The sequence below is a fragment of the Melospiza georgiana genome, chromosome 6, assembly GCF_028018845.1.
Source record: "Melospiza georgiana isolate bMelGeo1 chromosome 6, bMelGeo1.pri, whole genome shotgun sequence".
Lineage (NCBI taxonomy): Eukaryota > Metazoa > Chordata > Aves > Passeriformes > Passerellidae > Melospiza > Melospiza georgiana.
The window spans coordinates 63,178,317-63,197,542 of NC_080435.1; the positions used below are offsets into that span (position 1 = coordinate 63,178,317).

The following is a 19,226-nucleotide window of genomic DNA, read 5'->3' on the forward strand; positions in this document are numbered from 1 at the left end:
CAGAAGAAGAAGGAGAAAGGCTGAACACACCCAAATTCCTTCATCTTGCCTCCTGAACCCTCATTCTAAAACCCCAAAAATCTATTTTTTACCCCGTGACAAACTAACCATTATTCTACTTAAACTCTCTTGATTTATAATTCTTCATATAAAGGTTGGTAATTGTTTTTTCCAAGGGCTAAATCAAAGGCACAGGGGTCTTGGGCTCTGTGCCAAGGTCTCTGAGACCCCCAGGCAGGGTCTCGAGCCCTCCAGGGCAGCCAGAGGAATTTCCTGGGTTCTGACACACACTCGTGTCTTCTCTCTCTTTACCACTGTCTTTACCTCTCTCTCCCTCTTTGGGGCCTGCTCCGAGCTGTGGCTGGCAGCTCCCAGCAGGGCCCTGCTTGGAGCCCTTTCCAATAAACCACCCAGGCCCCTTTGCAATAAACCACCCAGGCCCCTTTGCAATAAACCACCCAGACCCTTTGTAATAAACCACCCAGACCTTTGTAATAAGCCCCAAGTTCCAAGGCCTGGCTTCAGAGATCTCTGGTCTCTGTCCATCCCGATCGTCCTACCCCCGTCCGTGGCTCCCGCACGGAAGCTCTGAATGGGAGCCCCTTTCCCAAGGCTGCAGCTGCGGCGTGAATGGGAGCGGGGCGGATTCCCTCCGATCAGTAGGGCCTTGTTCTGCCAGGGGAGGAGCTCCCAGGGGCTCTGCCGCTCTCTTTGTGCCCTCTCAGAATCTCTGCTGGTCACAGTGACTCTGAGATACGTACAAGCCTCTTTTCCCAGCCCGGCCGTCGAAGAGGGAGTCAGGATACTTTTGTTCTGGTTTTCAATGTTGTTTATTATTTCTTATCTCTATCATTCTTTCTCCAGCCCATTGAGGTCTGCCTGGCAGTCGGGTTGAGGCACAGTCCCTGCCCTTGGGGTGGTGTTGGCTTTTTATACAAAAAACTATGTGTACTTTATTTACAATAATTTTCCAATACCTATCACCTGTGTCAGACAAACTGTCTCTACTCTAAACCAATCCAGAAGTGCCACCATCACAGCAGAAGATGGAGGCCAAGAAGAAGAAGAAGGAGACAGAGAGGACATGCCCAAATTCCTCCATCTTGCCTCCTGAACCCCCATTCTGAAACCCCAAAATTCTACATTTTCACCCCATGAAAAACTAACCATTATTCTACTTGAACTCTTGACTTGTAATCCTTCATATAAAGGTTGGTAATTGTTTTTCCAAGGGCTAAATTAAAGACACAGGGGTCTTGGGCTCCATGCCAAGGTCTCTGAGCCCCCAGGCAGGATCTGGAGTCTTCCAAGGCAGCCAGAGGAATTTCCTGGGTTCCGACAGTCCCCTGCCAACCCAAGGCTGACTCCAAAATGTAGGATTGATGCTGGGAAACCCCAATTCCAAAGGGCAGGGGGGACGTGGAGCCCTCAGGACAGGGAGGCATTCTCGTAGTGTGCAAATGGGATGTTTGGAAAGCGTGCTCCAGGAAAGTTTTTGAAGTATTTCCTGGAGCTTGCTATTGTTTGGTGATGATTTTTATTATTCCTAATGGAGTCCAAGGGAGGTTTTGATGGGGAATGTTGGCTGGCTGAGGCTCTGCTGGGTTAGAGGTTGTGGCTGGGTGAAGCTTTGCTGGCCAAAGCTCCACGGCCCAGTGTTCCCCTCCTGAATCCTGGAAGTCATTTAGGACAGACCTTGGCTTGGGAAGAGGCTTTGAGAATAATAACAAACCAAATTTAGTCCTGACGCCTTCTGGCAGGGATGGTTTCATCCCTGGTAATTCCTGGAATTTATGGGATTTCAGGTTTCATTTGTAATTCCTGGAATTAATGGGGTTTCATATATGAACCTCTCCCATGTTCCAGTGGATGCCCCTGGATCCCTGGCAGTGCCCAAGTCCAGGCTGGGCACTGGGGCTTGGAGCACCCTGGGACAGTAGGGGGTGTCCATGCCATGGCAGGGGTGGCACTGAATGGAATTTACGGCCATTTCAACCCAAACCATTCCAAGATTTCATGATTCTCTGACTGTAACTCCCTACTCTTTTCTCTTTCAGCAGAGAAATATCAATTTAAAGGCTCATCCATGAATATTGGGAATATTGGGAATATTCCCTTCATAAGAGGGGTTTGACCCTTTATCTGCTCCACTGAGTCCTATTTTCTGAAAACTTCAACAACCTTCCTAAATTTCTTAATATGTTTTAGATTAAATCCAGCTTGCCGTGTCTGTGGCTGCAGAAATCCAGGGATTTTTGTTTGCTTTTTTTGGGATTGGAGCTGAAAGTGAAACTTGTGGTGTAAATAAAGGGAAACTGCTGTATCCAAACCCTCATTTCCATGTTCTTTCTGTCTGGAGTGTCGGGATGAAAGGGATGTGTCCCAACCTTTTTATCCCATCCCACTTTGCTCCTGAAGGATGGCAAAGGGCTCCCTTTCATCTGCAGGATTATGGAAATGGCCCCACCAGCTTGGGCTGACGTCGGTGCTTTTATCTTTTGCTTCAAGTTTTGAAGGATTATCCGTGGTTCCCTTGTTCCCTGTCTCGAGATTTGATGGGAAGTGGGAGCAAAGAGCAGCTCCTTGCTGGAATTGTTCAGGAAAAATGATGAAACCCGGGAGAGAGGAAGGGAGAGGGAAATAGGAGCCAGCTGGGTGTTGGTGATGACCCCACAGGATCTGGTTGTACCTGGATCCTTGTTTTTGACACCTTCTTCCAAAAATAAACCTCCTTAAGCAGAAAACATGGCATAAATCCCAGTTTCCCAGCTGGAATTCTAAACCAGGGATCTATCAGCTGCTGGAGACATCAGCTGATGGAAGAAGAGCTCAGAGGTTATGAGCAAAGAGACCCTGGCACAGATGGCAGAGCTGACTGGTTTGGGGTCTGGATTTTTAGCCATGAGCCCAATTCCTTTGGTTTTAAATTACCTGAACCAGGAATTCATGCTGGGAAGGATTTGAGAAGTCCAAAAATGGGAGGGACAGGAAGAGAGGGCTTGGATTGTGAATCTCTGCTCTCCTAAGGAGTTTCCTCTGGTTACCAAGGACGGGACTGAGGCTGGAGCTGTGTCCAGGAGGGATAGGATGGACAGCAGGGAAAGGTTCCACTATTCCAGAGGGTGCTGGCACTGCCCAGGTTCCCCAGGGAATGGGCACAGCCCTGAGGCTGCCAGAGCTCCAAGAGCCTTTGGACAGCACTGCCAGGGATGCCCAGGGTGGGATTGTTGGGGGTCTGGGCAGGGACAGCAGCTTGATCCATAATCCTTGTGGGACTCTCCTACTCAGGATATTCCATGAATGCGATGTTCCCAGTTCTCCCAGTGCCAGGACAGGTACAAAGGAAGCTCTTCCCATTTTTCTTTCGTTCCTGCTTCCAAATGCAGACAAAGCAAATTCCTCCTGGGTGAAGCCCAAATGAAGCAAACTCTGATTTTATGGCTGATTCTTGTATTTGCCTCTAGTGCTTGGTTTGTATTCCTTTAATATTGAAATAAGATTCCCATCTAAAGCAGAACACCCGGGAATATCTCCCTGTAATAACAAGGATGGGAATGTGATTTGGAATGTAACATTTTTATTGCCTTTCCCTTTTTATTACCACATTTGCTGGCATTCTTGGCCCAGAAAGTCAATCCTTCACCATCATTCCTGGCTTTTTTTTTTTTCGGAATTGCTGCTTTTCCTGGCCTAGCAGTGGATATTTATACATTGCTTCATCATTTATGCAGCTTAAAGGATGCCTTGGAGCAAAGCCTGGATCCAGCAAGGGTGGATCCCTCTCCCCAGGGGACATAGGATGTCACAGTTCAGAGTGGGATTTTACATTTATATTTACAGGTTTATTTTTATTTTTATTTTATTTTTATTCTTTCTATTTTATTTATATCTATAATCTCCAATTAATTGCTGCCCTGTCCCTTATTATTGAGCATTTATTCTCTTCTATTACATGGAAATATTTCATGGAAAAGGAGAGAAAAGAAAAGAGAATTAAATTTAATCACTTCTTTCCCAGGTCAGCAGCATCTCCCCATCAACCTGTGCTGACTGCTGCTGCTACACCTGGAATTTTATGGGAATTTTATGGGAATTAGGTGTGAGCTGAAGGTTGCACATCCCAGAGAGGCAAAAATGCCCCTGTCCAGGGTGGTTCAGTCTCTCCATATACAAAGAGATGATGTCCCAAGGGAGATGCTTCTCTGCATTCCAACTCCAGGGATTCATCCCACTTGGCAGCCAAGTTCCCAGGAGTTCACTGGGGAGAAGGTGGATGGAGAAGGATGGATGAGTGGCAGGATCTGACTTGAGGAGAACAGGCTTCCCATGCCAACCAAATTCTTGACTAATTCCTTTTTCCAAGGTTTCCAATCCAGTGAGCCAGCACCTGTCCCACACACAGGCGTGTTCCATCCCAAATTGTAACTGCAGGGCTGTCCATCCATCCATCCATCCATCCATCCATCCATCCATCCATCCATCCATCCATCCATCCCTACCTGCCTCTGCATGCCCCGGGAATGTGGCTGCCCCTGGATTCCTGAAAGTGCCCAAGGCCAGGTTGGACACCGGGGCTTGGAGCAGCCTGGGACAGTGGGAGGTGTCCCTGCCGTGGCTGGGGTGGCACTGGATCAGATTTAAGGTCCCCCCAACCCAAGCCATTCCATGATTTTGTGATTCCATGGCTTTAAGTGTCCCTGCTTTTCTTTATCTCCTTCTCCTTCTCTTACTGGAACCACCAGTCAGAGCTGGAACAAGAAACCAGTGAGTGCCAGGACACAGGGAATGGCTTCCCACTGCCAGAGGGCAGTGATAGATGGGAATTAGGGATTCTGGGAATTAGGAATTCCTGGCTGTGAGGGTGGGCAGGCCCCGGCACAGGGTGCCCAGAGCAGCTGTGGCTGCCCCTGGATCCCGGGCAGTGCCCAACGCCAGGTGGGACACTGGGGCTTGGAGCAGCCTGGAATAGTGGAAGGTGTCCCTGCCTATTGCAGGGGTGGGATGGGATGATCTTTAAGATCCCTTCCATCCCAACCATTCTCTGATTCTGTGATCCCTGTTGTTCTGCAGCATCCCCTTCCATCAAGCTCCTCGTGGATGACCCCATCGTGGTGAACCCTGGAGAAGCCATCACCTTGGTGTGTGTGACCACCGGGGGGGAGCCGGCGCCCAGCCTGACGTGGGTGAGGTCTGTGGGGGTCCTGCCCAACAAGACTGTGCTGAACGGGGGCACCCTGACCATTCCCGCCATCACCTCCGAGGATTCCGGCACCTACAGCTGCATCGCCAACAACAACGTCGGCAATCCCGCCAAGAAGTCCACCAACATCATCGTAAGAGGTAAGTTCAGTTGGAAAACCATGGACTTTTCTCCTGGAAGATTATTCCAGTCCTAATCCCGTGGGACAGCAACATTCAGGGTTCAATGTTCAGTGTTCAACATTCAATGTTCACTATCCATCATTCAATGTTCATTGCTCAACATTCAATATTCAATGTTCAACATTCAGCGTTCAACATTCAATATTCAATGTTCAACATTCAGCGTTCAACATTCAAAATTCAATGTTCAACATTCAAGGTTTAACGTCCAACATTCAATGTTCAATGCACAGCATTAAATATCTGATGTTCAATGTTCAACATTCAAAATTCAGTGTTCATTGTTCAACATTCTATGTTTAATGTTCAATATTAAATATATAATGCTCAATGTTCAACATTCAAAATTCAATGTTCAATGGTCAACATTCAAGGTTTAACATTCAACATTTAACATTAATGCTCAACATTAAATATCTAACATTAGATGTTCAATGTTCAACATTCAATGTTCAATGTTCGGCAGTGGGTGTTTCCTCTGTTTCCAAATGGTCCTGGTTGGACTAAATATTGAAGGTCTCTTTCAGCCTTGATAATTCTCTTACTCCAGGATTTCTGAACACTTCTAATCATTTATGGGATGAATTATTGTTGGTTTCCAAGACTTCCAGAGTTCTTGTCCTGGGATCAAAGCCCTGAGGTGGAACAAGGGTGGTTTGGTGCCTTTTTGTGTTGGGGTGATGCAGCAGCTTTTCCTTGCAAAGTTGAGAGAAATTGGTTAGTTCAGCCTGGAGGACATTGACTGGAGACCTCACTGTGGTCTTCAACATCCTCCTGAGGAGCAGCTCTGATTGATGGTCCCTGTGACAGGGACAGGAGCCAGGGAATGGCTGGAGCTGGGCCAGGGCAGGCTCAGGTTGGATCTCAGGGAAAGGTTCCCCTATTCCAGAGGGTGCTGGCACTGCCCAGGCTCTCCAGGGAATGGGCACAGCCTTGAGGCTGCCAGATCTCCAGGAGCTTTTGGACAGCAATTCCAGGGATCCCAGGGTGGGATTATTGGGGGGTCTGTGCAGGGAAGGATTTGGACTCCATGATCCTTGTGGGTCTCTCCCAGATCAGGATATTCCATGGTTCTATGAAATGATCACCAAAGGCCTTGGATGCATCCCAAACTCCTGGAGTTCTCATTGCCTCCTTCATCTCTTCCTTCCTCCTCATCTGAAGCTGTTCTTGAAACTAAGGCTGGGAATTTCCTCCCTGGTGGGGAGCTTGAAATGGATCCCTGTGCTTGAATTCCAGGAAATATCAGGAAAAATGTTTATCTAAGGTGAAAATGAAAGAGGAGGGGTTGCACAAAAACTGTTCCCAGCTGGAGGGAATCTTTCCCTGCTCATTTAATCCATTCTGGAAAACCCCTAGGACACGGGCAGTTGGTTTGGATACAGAGCTGGATTGGCATCATCAGAGAGGATTCAGCTCCCTGAACCAAATGCTTCATCTGAACCTCATTTTCCACATAAACTCCAAGCTATAGGAATTTGAAAGAATAACCTGGGATTAATCAGACTCAGGAAAAACTGATGGATAAAGAGTCTGTGTGGGAATATTTCACAGAAACCACAACCCCTGCTCACTTATTCCCCAGCACCTCCTGCTCTCCGGCAGGATGAGGAATTGGGAGATATTTCTGTCCTGGAGGTCAGGGAGAGAGCATTGGATCAGGAGATGGGCGTGGATTTATTTGGAATTTTGCGTTTGAATTTGAATTTCTGACATTTGGCTCTGAGGTTTTGTTGTCATTCCTTGGCTCAGGAATATTAATTTGCTGGGATTTACATGGGGATGAGGTGGGGAAGGGGAATTGGGAGTGGATAACAGCTTCGAGTAAGGAAAAGGAGAGAAAGAACTTGGTGTGAAAAGAAACCTCAATGTTTTCATTGACCCAGCAGACAGTGCCAGGCAGCCCTCAGGAAAAGCCACATCCCTAAATCCCTGCAGACACAAATTCCATGAGTCATGGCATCATAATAAAAATAATAATAATATCCCCTCCCATTTTTATTTATAGAAGCTGATGCCGGGGAGCTGCTAGATATTGATCAAAGTCTCATTGTAACACTCCAGGTGATTTTTTTCCCCCCTTTTCCCTCCCTTTTCCATGGCCCTGTTAATGCTGAGACGGGACCACGATGAGAAGAACCCATTAAATAAATGAAGCTCAGCTCCTTCCCAGCCCCAGTTTTATTATTTCACCCTTATTATTTCTGTAAAATAGGAAAAACTGTCCTTTAGAAGGAAAAAATCTCCATTCCACTCTTGGGTTTATCTTTGCTGCAAGTGATGCTGAGTTGAGGAGTGAAATGTGAGAGAAAAGCAGAGTTTGGGTTGACTTTGTGCTTTGTGTGTTTATTTCTCAGCATTTTGCCTCATTTCTCTCTCACTTCAGCTCATTTGGCTGTTGTGGGTCAGGATTTTCACACAGCAGCTGAGGAGAGAAGAGAATTTGCTGGAAATAGAAACTTCCATGCCAGGCAGGAAAAGCATTTGGTAAATGGAGTTCCCATCTTGTGCCAGGTGCACCCCGAATCCCAGGATTCAACAATAATCCCCCAGTCTGACCCAGAAATAAATCTTTCCTCAAAGCACCAGCAGGGCCCAGAGGAAAATTTTTTCCCTTTAAATTTCGCTAAATGTCAGTGTTTTTATTGGAGTGTGCCTTTGTTGTCTGTGCTCCATTCCATGAATGAAGCATCTCCATGAATTTTTTCTGGATGTTTTCCTGTTTTTGTGGCTGCTGGCCACTCACACCTGACTCCAAAGGTGGAGAGGGACTTGGGACAAGGAAGGTGTGGATGTGATCCAGAGGAGGGCATGGAGCTCCTCCAAGGGTTGGAGCCTCCCTGGATTCAAGCTGGGAGAGCTGGGAATGTTCCCTGGAGAGGAGAAGGCTCCAGGCAGAGCTCAGAGCCCCTGGCAGGGCCTGAAGGGGCTCCAGGAGAGCTGCAGAGGGACTGGGGACAAGGGATGGAGGGACAGGAGCCAGGGAATGGCTCCCAGTGCCAGAGGGCAGGGATGGATGGGAGATTGGGAATTGGGAATTCCTGGCTGGAGTGAACAGGACGAGGGGAAATGGCTTTAAACTGGAAGAGGGTGGATTAAATGGGATATTGGGAAGGAATTGCTGGCTGGGAAGGTGGGGAGGGGCTGGAATGGAATTCCCAGAGAACCTGGGTTCCAGGCACCCCTGGATCCCTGGAAGTGTCCAATAGACAGGTTGGATAATGGGGCTTGGAGCAGCCTGGGACAGGGGGACATGTCCCTGCCCATGGAAAGGATGGGAATGGGATGAGATTTCAGGTCCCTTTCACCCCATCCATTCCAGGATTCTCTGATTCCAAGGTGGCTCCTCCATCCAGTAAGAGAGGAAAATGCTGGATAGCATCCTTGAGGGACACCTCCACATCAGACTGGGGCACAGGGACAGCCACAGAAACGTTTTCCAGGGCTTAAAGTCAAGAGCACTGGCAGGGTTGGGAAGGGTGTCAGGCTGTGTGGAAATCATGGAACATGAGAATTGCTGAGCTTGGAAAAATCCTCCAAAATCATTGAGTCCAACCCTCCTCCAGCACTGCCAAGGCCACCACTGCCCTGTGTCCCCAAGTGCCACATTCACAGATCTTTAAATCTCTGCAGGAATGGGGATTCCATCCCATTCGTGGACATCCTGTTCCATTGATTCCCTCCCGAGGGAATCCCATTCCAATCTTTATCGGATCCCTCCTTCTTTTCCATTGTAAGAGCAGCACATTTTTAATTCCATTGGACTCTGCCTGTGCTAATTTCACCTTCTGGGAAGTGGAAACCTCATCCTTGGAGTTAATTTTTCTGAGGGGTGGGATTCCCTGTCAGTTGAAATAGAAAATAATGGCCGTGCTCAGCAGCAGCACAAAAGCTTTTCCTGGACAAAAAGCTCTCCAGGGAAATCCCTTTTTAAGGCCAGGATTGCTGGAAGTACCTCTGGATTATCCCTTTAAAAACTGTGTGTGAACTGTAGGCGTGGCTGCTAAAAAAAATAATTAGGGAATAAAAACAGAAGGAGGAAGCTCAGATTGGGAAATTAATGTTGCTTTTATGAATTAATGAACTTTTGTTGCTTTTTTAATTAAATAAAAATCCTGGGATTTTGTTCTCTACACCTGCCTTCCTTCTGCTTTCCTGTTCTTTATTCCGAAGCTATTTTTAGGAAATTCCCTTGGGGTTTAGAGGAGTGAAGGATAAAATTAAGGCTGGTTGGACATCAGCACCTCTGGAATGGCCCCAGATTGCATCAATTGAAATGTGAGCAGGGCTCCCATGAGCTGCTGAGCACCAGAGGCTGGGAAAGGCTCTGGAATTTTTTCCCAGAGGTGGAATTGGGGTTTGGTCACCCAGCAGGTCACTCCTGGCAGGAGGGTGAGCTATGATGGGCACATCTGGACTTGTGGTCTCTGCCTGGAATCTTCTGGGGTTGTTTGGGAATTCTAACATCCTAAAATGATGGATTTCCCATGAAACTGGCACAAGGACCTTTTTTCATTCTTTCTTTCCTCTCTGTATCCTGGGAAGGGCTCCCAGGAAACAGAACTGAATAAATTTTGAGATGTGGATCTGGCATGTGTGGTCACTGCCTGAAATCATCTGGGACTGGTTGGAAATGCTAAAATCCTAAAATGTTCATTTTTCCATGGAATTGGCAGAAGGGGCTTTTTTTTTCTGTCCTTTTTTTTTTTTCTTTGTATTTTTGGAAAAGCTCCCAGCAAGTGGGAGAACGGAATAAATTTTGGGATGTGGGTCGGGCATGTGTGGTCACTGTGTAGAATCATCTGAGGTTGGTTGGGAATTCTAAAATCAAAAAAAGTTGGATTTTCCATGAAACTGGCACAAGGAGCTTAGGAAATATTTTGGTTTTTTTACCCTTTTTCCTATGCTTGGGATTTTAAAAGTGACAAAATTCCAGCTGCTAAGTTGTCCCTGTTTCTTCTTGGTCAAATTCCTGCAGTTTTTGGAAATTTCACCCTCACTTGAATGTGTTGGGATCTCATCCATGATCCATCATCTATATCCCCTTCAAATCAGGGAGGAAACACCTTTCCATCAGGAAAAATGGAAGGACACAGCAATTTCTGCCTCCAAACCCCATGACACCACTGGTACAGCTCCTGGCTTTTCCTGGGAGTTGAGGGTAGGAGGTTGTGAAATTTCCATCCTTGGAGGTCTCCAGTCCTTGGAAAACGCGTGGTATGAGCTGGAGATCGGAGAAGGAACACCCTGAGCTCAATCCCACCTGGCTATTTCTTGGAATTACGGAGTGGTTTGTGCTGGAAGAGATCTTAGAGATCATCTGTTCCCAGCCCCCAACGTCTTTCCTCCTGGTGCTGCTGATTTCCATAGAATCTTTCCTTCTAAAAGCCGCTAAAAGAGGAACCACGCTGAGTTTCTCCCCCTTTGATCTCCCCTTCATCTCTTTAACGGATCAGATTTGGAGCAAGTTGTAAACTGAAATTTTCATCATTCAAAGGAATCCAAACCTCCCCCTCCTTCAAAAGAGCAGCTCTGAAGGAGCCGGGAGCTAATTAAGCCGAGCACACGGAAAAACAGGAATAAAAAACCCTTTTCTTTGCAAAATTAGCAGCAGTTTCTAAAAGTAGAGACAAAACCTGAAGTCTCTCCGTGGGATTTGCATTTAAATTGGAAGTGGGAATGCATCTGGCCTTGGAAGTGCCAAATAATTACTTGATATTAAAAAGTTTGGAGACGTTTTAGGAGAAGACGTTTGACATCTTAATTGTTCGGTGAGCTGCTGGAAGTTCAGGATTTTAAAATCTTCCAGCTCAAATCATGTTGACAGGAGCAGAAAGAGCTGGTGCTGAAATGTTGGGAATGTGGAGCTTTTTTTAGCAGGAATTTGCTTCAAGCCTGTCTTGGGATGCAGAGGGAACTCTGGGGAAGCAGCATTTTCTCAGTTACCTCAGAGTCTTTTCCTCATTTATTGGGAAGTGTTGGAAGAGGCTGCTCAGGGTGGGATGGAGTCAAAATCCCTGGAATTGTGCCCAAAATGTGTGGATGAGGACAAGGTTTAGTGGTGACCACAGAGGTGGTACTGGTTGGTGGTTGGACTCGGTGATCTTAGAGGACTTTTCCAACCTGAACAATTCCATGATTCTAAATGCCCAATTTAAGGAATTTGAATTTTATGAGTGGTCCAAGTTGGAGTGTTGTCCCTAAAAACTCGGGCTATTTATTACATCACTCTCTTTTCAAATGTTTGTTGAATTACTTTTTATTTCCTTCCAACCCAGACTGGTCCTTATGACCGGAATTTCATCCAGGTCTGGGCTTCTCAGGACAGGGAAGGTGTGGATGTGTTGGAGGAGGCCACGGAGCTGCTCCAAGGGCTGGGAATGTTCCCCTGGAGAGGAGAAGGCTCCAGGCAGAGCTCAGAGCCCCTGGCAGGGCCTGAAGGGGCTCCAGGAGAGCTGCAGAGGGACTGGGGACAAGGGATGGAGGGACAGGAGCCAGGGAATGGCTCCCAGTGCCAGAGGGCAGGGATGGGTGGGAGATTGGGAATTGGGAATTCCTGGCTGGGCTGGAATTGCCCGAGCAGCTGTGGCTGCCCCTGGATCCCTGGCAGTGCCCAAGGCCAGGCTGGACATTGGGGCACCCTGGGACAGTGGGAGGTGTCCCTGCCATGGCAGGGGTGGCACTGGGTGGGATTTATGGACATTCCAACCCAAATCATTCTGGAATTCTGTGCAGACTTTGATTATGCTGAGCTGATATCCACAAACTCTATTATTTGGGGTGTGGTTTTGCTCTTCTATTCATAATTAAGTTTTACAATTAAACCAGAAATCTGTAATTTCCTCTCCATTATTTTCCTCTCCAATATTTTCCTGGTCCATGACGGCAAATGCGAATTTTTGGCAAACACGAATCTGAGTTTTTCCCATTTTTTCTCCACAGAATAATGCCAAAATGTATTTTCATGTAAAGAATGAAGTTTAATGACCACACTGAGATAATCAGCACTGAAAAAGATCTTTTTGACAGTTGTTAAAGTGTTTGGATAAGGGAATTTAAGGGAGTACGGGAGAATGTTAAAGACAGACCCAATTTTATTGCCCACAGCCAAAACAAACAAAAATTTGGTGTCCCTTCAGAGCTTGGGATAAAAACTTGGATTTTCCTTCTCTTGATTTGATAGCAGTGGACAAGTTACTGCCAAGACATCAGAGAAGGATTTCTGTGGGTTTTTATTCAGTGGGAATGAGGGTTTTGGGCAGTAAATGGATAAATTTAGGCTGGAATTCCAGATAAAAATAAATATGGACTGCAGAGCTCTTCCCATGTGGGATACAGGAGCAGATATTGTTGTTCCATCCATTATCACATCATTCCAGGATGGTTTGGCCAGGTTGGGTGGGGCTTGGAGCAACCTAGGATAGTGGAAGATGTCCCTGATCATGGGGTTGGAACTGGACAATCCCTAAATTCATTTCCAATCCAATCCATCCTGGAATTCTGGGATCTTTGGCCATTTCCCTGCTGTGTCTCTGTAGTCCATTGTCCTTAAAAAATAGGTGAAGAATCTTTCCCAGGATCACAAACTCTTTTCCCCACATGTGAGAAGGAAACAGGAAGGGGTCAGGAGCACCTGGACACCAGGAAAGGTTTTGTGGCTCCTCTGACCCAGCCCACAGTGAGATCCAGGAGATCACAGAATTCCCTGTGATTTTGGAGGATTCTGGAAGTGGGCTGTGGCTGGGAATGAAATTATTGGAATATTGGAAATTTCCTCCTCTGGGAGCTCATGAAAAGGGCCAGGCTGGATTCTGAGTTTTCCAAACCTCCAACATCTTCTCCAAGACCATGCAGGGCTCCACATCTGCTTGAGTGAGGTTCTTCTCTGGTTCACTGTGAATGGGTCAAAACAGAATCGCTGACAAAAAGTGAAGGGAAACAACCAAAATGACTCCAAACCTCCTCTGGAGAGGGCACAGAAGGTGCCTCAAGGGGCCTCTGGCTGCTCAAAGAAGGTTAAAGCCAGAAATTTGGAGTTTTGCTGCTCCATGGCCCTGTTGTCACAGGTAAAACACGGACAGAACCATCAGCAACCACAAATCTGAGCATTCCCTGTCCTGCATCCACTGGGGAGGCAGCCAGGGGTCCATAATTCTGGTGTTAAAGCCTAAAAATGGTGCAGAAAATCGTGCAGAGCTTGATGTATTTAGTGGTGGTGTTTGAGCCATTTGAAATTGGTGAGGCAGGAACATTCTGAGGCATTAAAGGAAAATTTGGGGTTGATCAGGGAGGGGGTGGGAAAAAAATACTGAACCTGATGAATGCAAATAGGCCTTGCTTGAGATCCTGAACTGCATTTTATTACTTTGAAAATATAATTAATGAGGGAGGGCAGGGACTGTTTGTGAGGAGTTTGAGGACAAAAGTTGTTTCATCTCGGATTGTTTGATCACATCCTCGTTCTTTGGGGTCTCTTTGGAGTGAGGCTGGCACTTTGCTGAGTCTCAAAGAACAGTTTCAGATTTATTTGCACGTTTGCTGCTCCTTTGCAGCTCTGTGGGCTGGTGACGTTCCCAAAAATCCGCTGGGAGGGGTCTGCAGCAGCATCTCCCACATTTTGCTGGTTCATCTGAGAATCCTGGAATGGTTTGGGTGGGAAGTGACTTTGGAGATGATTCCATCCACCCCCTGCCATGGCAGGGACACCTCCCACTGTCCCAGGCTGCTCCAAGCCCCAGTGTCCAGCCTGGCCTTGGCTATCCAGGGATCCAGGGGCAGCCACAGCTGCTCTGGGAATTCCAGCCCAGCTCCATCCCACCCTTCCAGCCAGGACTTCCCAATTCCCAATATTCCATTAAATCTCTTTAAGTTTATAACCATTCCCCCTTGTCTCTGCCTGTGTAAAAACCCTTTAACCTTTAATTTCTCTTTAATTTCTGTGTCGCACCCCATGAGAACTTCTCAGCACATAACTGATGCCACAGATACAAAATCCATGGCATGGCTCAGTTTTCTTGGCATTTTGGAATGCCCTCCTGGAAATTTCCTCGTGGAAATGGAGGCGCAGGAATCTACAGCCGAGGAAAACCCAAGCCACTCTTTTATGGGATTGCTAGACAGAGGAAATGATACAAAAACCCCTTTTTCCTTTACCCGGTGGGTTTGGATCAAGCTCAGCTCAGGTGTTCCCAACGTGGTGGAAATCAGGAAGCTCTGAAGGGATTTTGGAGACCTCATCCAGAGTCATGGAATGGTTTGGGTTCGAAGAACCTTAAAGACCATCCACTTCCAACCCAGTTCTGCTTGCAAGAAACAGCTTTGACCCAAACTTTGAGGTACTTGCCCCCTTTTGTTGCCTTGGAATTTGTGCTTTTCCACAAAGGAAAGGTACCCTGACTTCCCTGCTAGACTTTGTTCAGTTCTAGGCAGGAGAAACTGCTGAAAACTCAGAAATAAAAATAGTTTATCGAGGTTATGAGCAACTAATTTGGGCTGAAACGTCGCGCTGGTCGTGCCCATCGAGTTCTTTTTTGGTTTTCCCCTGCCTGAAAAGGATCTGCATAAAATATTGAGGGGTTTTTGTGTGTGTAAGCATTGTTTGTGCTGTTATTTCCACACACACAAAAAAAAGCTCAGCTCGTGCCTCAGAGTTTAATGCTCTGGCAGTTTCCAACTGGTTCAGCCTCGTGATTCCAACTTGGTAGTGCTGATTCCTGGGAATTGGCTGAGAATTCCCCAAGGGATGGAGAACTGCTAGGCAAAGAGGAGTGCAAAAAATTCCATTCTTGATTAAAGCCACGGAAATCCCTTAAATAAATATATGTAAATGAATAATGTAAATAAATTAAATAATGAATGAATAAATAAAATCAACCAGTTGGATGCTTTTAAGATGTGGTTGGAACTGAGGAGCAGCATCCGAAGTGACGCTTTTCCTAGAAAAATACCAAATTTTCCATTCTCTCCTTAAAAATGTTGCCTTACTCAATGGAGGAATCCTCTCCTACCCTGTGAGATTGAGGGGAAATAGCTCAAATTTAGACTTTCCCCCCCCCCACTTTGAAAAGACAGCCTAATAAGCAAGTAAATAAATAAATAAATAAATGTGAATTCTTTTCTGAGCTCTGGAAGTGTTAATTCTTTTCCAGGTGGTGGGAGTGCTCCTTCAGCATGAAATTTGTAAGTCCTTGTTTAAGGAGCTACTGAATTACCAAAATTGAGTTGGAATTACCAAAATTGAGTTCGAATTTGCAAAATTGTGTTGGAATTAGCAAAACTGAGTTTGAATTGACAAAATTGAGCTGGAATAAGCAAAACTGAATCTGAACTCACATTTTCACCACTTGTGGATGGAGTATATAAATTTTTTTAGTATGTCCAAAGTATGGAATCTCTAGAACCTTCCAGGGCCTGAAGGGGCTCCAGGAGAGCTGCAGAGGGACTGGGGACAAGGCATGGAGGGACAGGAGCCAGGGAATGGCTCCCAGTGCCAGAGGGCAGGGATGGGTGGGAGATTGGGAATTGGGAATTCCTGGCTGGGCTGGAATTGCCAGAGCAGCTGTGGCTGCCCCTGGATCCCTGGCAGTGCCCAAGGCCAGGCTGGGCACTGGGGCTTGGAGCAGCCTGGGGTAAGGGAGGTGTCCCACCCTATGGAAAGGGTGGAATGAGATGGGATTTAAGGTCTCTCCCAACCCAAACCATAGTGGGATTCTGTGAAATGGATCCAGGACAGAGGGAATGGGGAGAGGAACCCAGGGAACTGGGAAACATCTCAGGAGAAATCTCCATAAATAGTGGATATCAATATTTACTTCTACCCAGCCTGAGATTTGTACCATTTCTAACCAATATTTTTAGTTTGGGACAATCCAGAAAAAACCACATGGAAAAAACCACTTGGATAAACCCATAAACATTCTTTGGCACATCTCTATAGGAAAAAAAAAAGGGATTTGGGGATTTTGTCAGGAGCATTTTCTATTCAGTTCATCAAAAAATCTCTGTCCTTGGAAGGTTAAATGCCTGATCCTGAAGCATTCTCTCAAAAAAAACCACCAAAAAAATCAGGATCATCCCAACCCTCAGCTGATGTCAATGGGGGTGGAGTTTTGGAGAGTTTCAGGTTCATTTATAGAAAACTGAGGTGAGTGAGATACAGGAATATTTCATTCCTGGAGATTGAGGATGGAATGCCAGGATAAGATGCTCCTTTATGAGGAAGATGATGGGAAATGAGGTTTTCCACAGCTGCTGTGGCCCTGCTGTGGAGGTTATCCCTCAAAAAATCCCCATGTGGAACCCTGAGATTTCCTTATCTCTGGTAGGAGGTGGAGAATTAATTGGATTTTTACTGGAGGTTTGGATAGTGTTGGATGCAGGAGAAATTCCAGATGGAGTGGAGGCGACCCCAGTGGTTGTATCAGTGATTTAGGGTGATATTTCCCCTTTTTCTGGTGCTCTGACAGGACAGGGATGAGGAAAAGCCTGGAAATCCCTCCAGAGGTGGAAAACAACCCCTGAAATCTCAGGAATTATTTTGGTTGGCAGCAGCTCAGCCTGATTTAGGTGCTGGGACTTTCTAGTTTTCATTGTGGAGGTGACAGTGCTTCACAGCTGTCTTATCCATGATGGAATTTAATCAGGATTTCAGTGCCTAGGAAAAATTATCCATGTGTTTAACATGTGCTTAGGAAGGTCCAAGGGTTAGGGTTAGGAGTTCCACCAAAAAATCCCAGAATTATTGGGGTGGGAAGAAACCCTCAAGTTCACCCTATTCCATCCCAGGATCAAGGACATCTCCAACTATCCCAGGTTGCTCCAAAAAAACCCAAACCTGGCCTTGAAAAGTGGTTTTTCCAGGGATGGAGCATCCATTGGCTCTCCAGGGAACCCATGCCAGTGTTTCATCCTAAAAATAATAAAATCATATTTCATACATGAAAATATTATATAAAATACTATATATTTCATATATTAAAATAATGTAATCAATTTCTGCCTGATATCTTGTTTATTTGCACACAAAAAAAGCTCAGTTTGTGCCTCAGAGTTTAATTCCGTGCCAGTTTCCAACTGGTTCATCCTCGTGATTCCAAGTTTGTGCCATGCAGATTCCTGGGAGTAAAATCAATCCTGTGGCTGCTGCCCCTTTGAAAATCATATTTAGGCCTCCAGTGTGTCTCCCCGGTTTTTTAAGTTCTTCTGAGTCTTCTGATGTTTACATTCTTGTAAGGAACTTTTTTATACACTTTGTGTAAATAACTTATTTGTTGCACTCTTTTCTGGAGGAGGAGAAATTTGATGGGCTGTTGGTTTGTCCAGTGTCATTGGAGAGGTGGCACTGTCACCCTCCAATCCACTGTCACTTTTGGAATTCTGTAAATGTTGGAGTCAAAATTAAACTCTCCCTCTTTTTTACCTTGGAGAGTTGTGTGTCTGCATCATTTTATTTCACGTCCTACAGCAACACCAGCAAAGCCAAATTTCCACTCTATTATATAAAATTTCTTTTTTTTTTTTTTGTGTTCCAGCCTTAAAAAAAGGACGCTTCTGGATCACCCCCGACCCGTACCACAAGGACGACAACATCCAGATCGGGCGGGAGGTGAAGATCTCGTGCCAGGTAGAAGCCATCCCCCCGGAGGAGCTCACCTTCAGCTGGTTCAAGAACGGGCGGCCCCTGCGCAGCTCGGAGAGGATGGTGATCACCCAGACCGACCCCGACGTGTCCCCCGGCACCACCAATCTGGACATCATTGACCTCAAGTTCACGGATTTCGGCACCTACACCTGCGTGGCGTCCCTCAAGGGAGGCGGCATCTCGGACATCAGCATCGACGTCAACATCTCCAGCAGCACGGGTGAGGAGGAGCTCCTGGGCTGGGTTTGTGGGGTGAAGGCACCTCGTGGTGGGGAGGGCTCCCAGCATGTTCCAGGGGCTGCAGGGAGCTGGAGAGGGAATGTTCATCAAGAGGCGGTGGCAGGAAACGGGGAGGGGGCTCAAAGGGAAAGAGGGGAAATTCAGGTGGGATGTTGGGAATTGGGAATTCCTGGCTGGGAGGGTGGGCAGGCCCTGGGAAGGAATTCCCAGAGAAGCTGTGGCTGCCCCTGGATCTCTGGAAGTGCCCAGGGCTGGGTTGGACAGGGCTTGGGGCACCCTGGGACAGTGGGAGGTGTCCCTGCCATGGCAGGGCTGGCACTGGATGAGATTTAGTGTCTCTTACATCCCAAGCCATTCCAGGATTCCATGATTTTACTATCAGGAAAAGAATTGGGAGGATTCTTAGAGGAGAAGAGGCAACTTTGGAATGATGGATGAGCACTCCATGCAGACTTTGTCACCTGCCTGCCCAGGTGGAACAAACAGTGCTGGGTGTGCACTCATGCATCCAATAACTACTGAATTCCCTGGACTTCCTTGGGAATCCTGTGGAAAACTGATGGGATTTCCTGGAGACAGCCATTAGTTGGCCATTCCTATCAGCTCATCACAATCCCTGCAGGAAATGATGAATTCTGTCACCCCTTAAACTTCCTGTCCTGGAACGCTCCAGAAAATCAGGAAAGGGGAAAAAAATTATGGAATTTGAGTTCAGCCTTTTGCAGCATCCTAAAAGGAATTCTGCTCTTGGAATGACTTCATTACCCAGCCGAGTGGAAGCTGAAATAGTTGCAGCGCTTTGAAGGTCATTACTGATTCATCAAGATTCATTACTGCTCTGCTAATTAGGAACAGAAGGCCCAGGCACAAACACATTTCCCAAATGCCACGACTTGCAGGGCTTTATTAACATCCCTCTGGATGTCTGGGATGGGGGGGAATTTCCTCTTCCTGGTGTTTGTGC

General features: G+C 46.6%; 1 protein-coding gene across 2 annotated transcripts in view; it reads left to right on the plus strand.

The window, feature by feature from the left end:
• The window catches only part of MDGA2 (MAM domain containing glycosylphosphatidylinositol anchor 2), a 204,532-nt gene that overhangs the window by 108,687 nt on the left and 76,619 nt on the right, over positions 1–19,226 (plus strand). For both annotated transcript variants that reach the window (XM_058026932.1, XM_058026933.1), the window contains 2 exons: positions 5,071–5,340; positions 17,913–18,242. In XM_058026932.1, the coding sequence (XP_057882915.1) occupies positions 5,071–5,340; positions 17,913–18,242 (600 nt within the window). The remainder of the gene's footprint in view (positions 1–5,070; positions 5,341–17,912; positions 18,243–19,226) is intronic.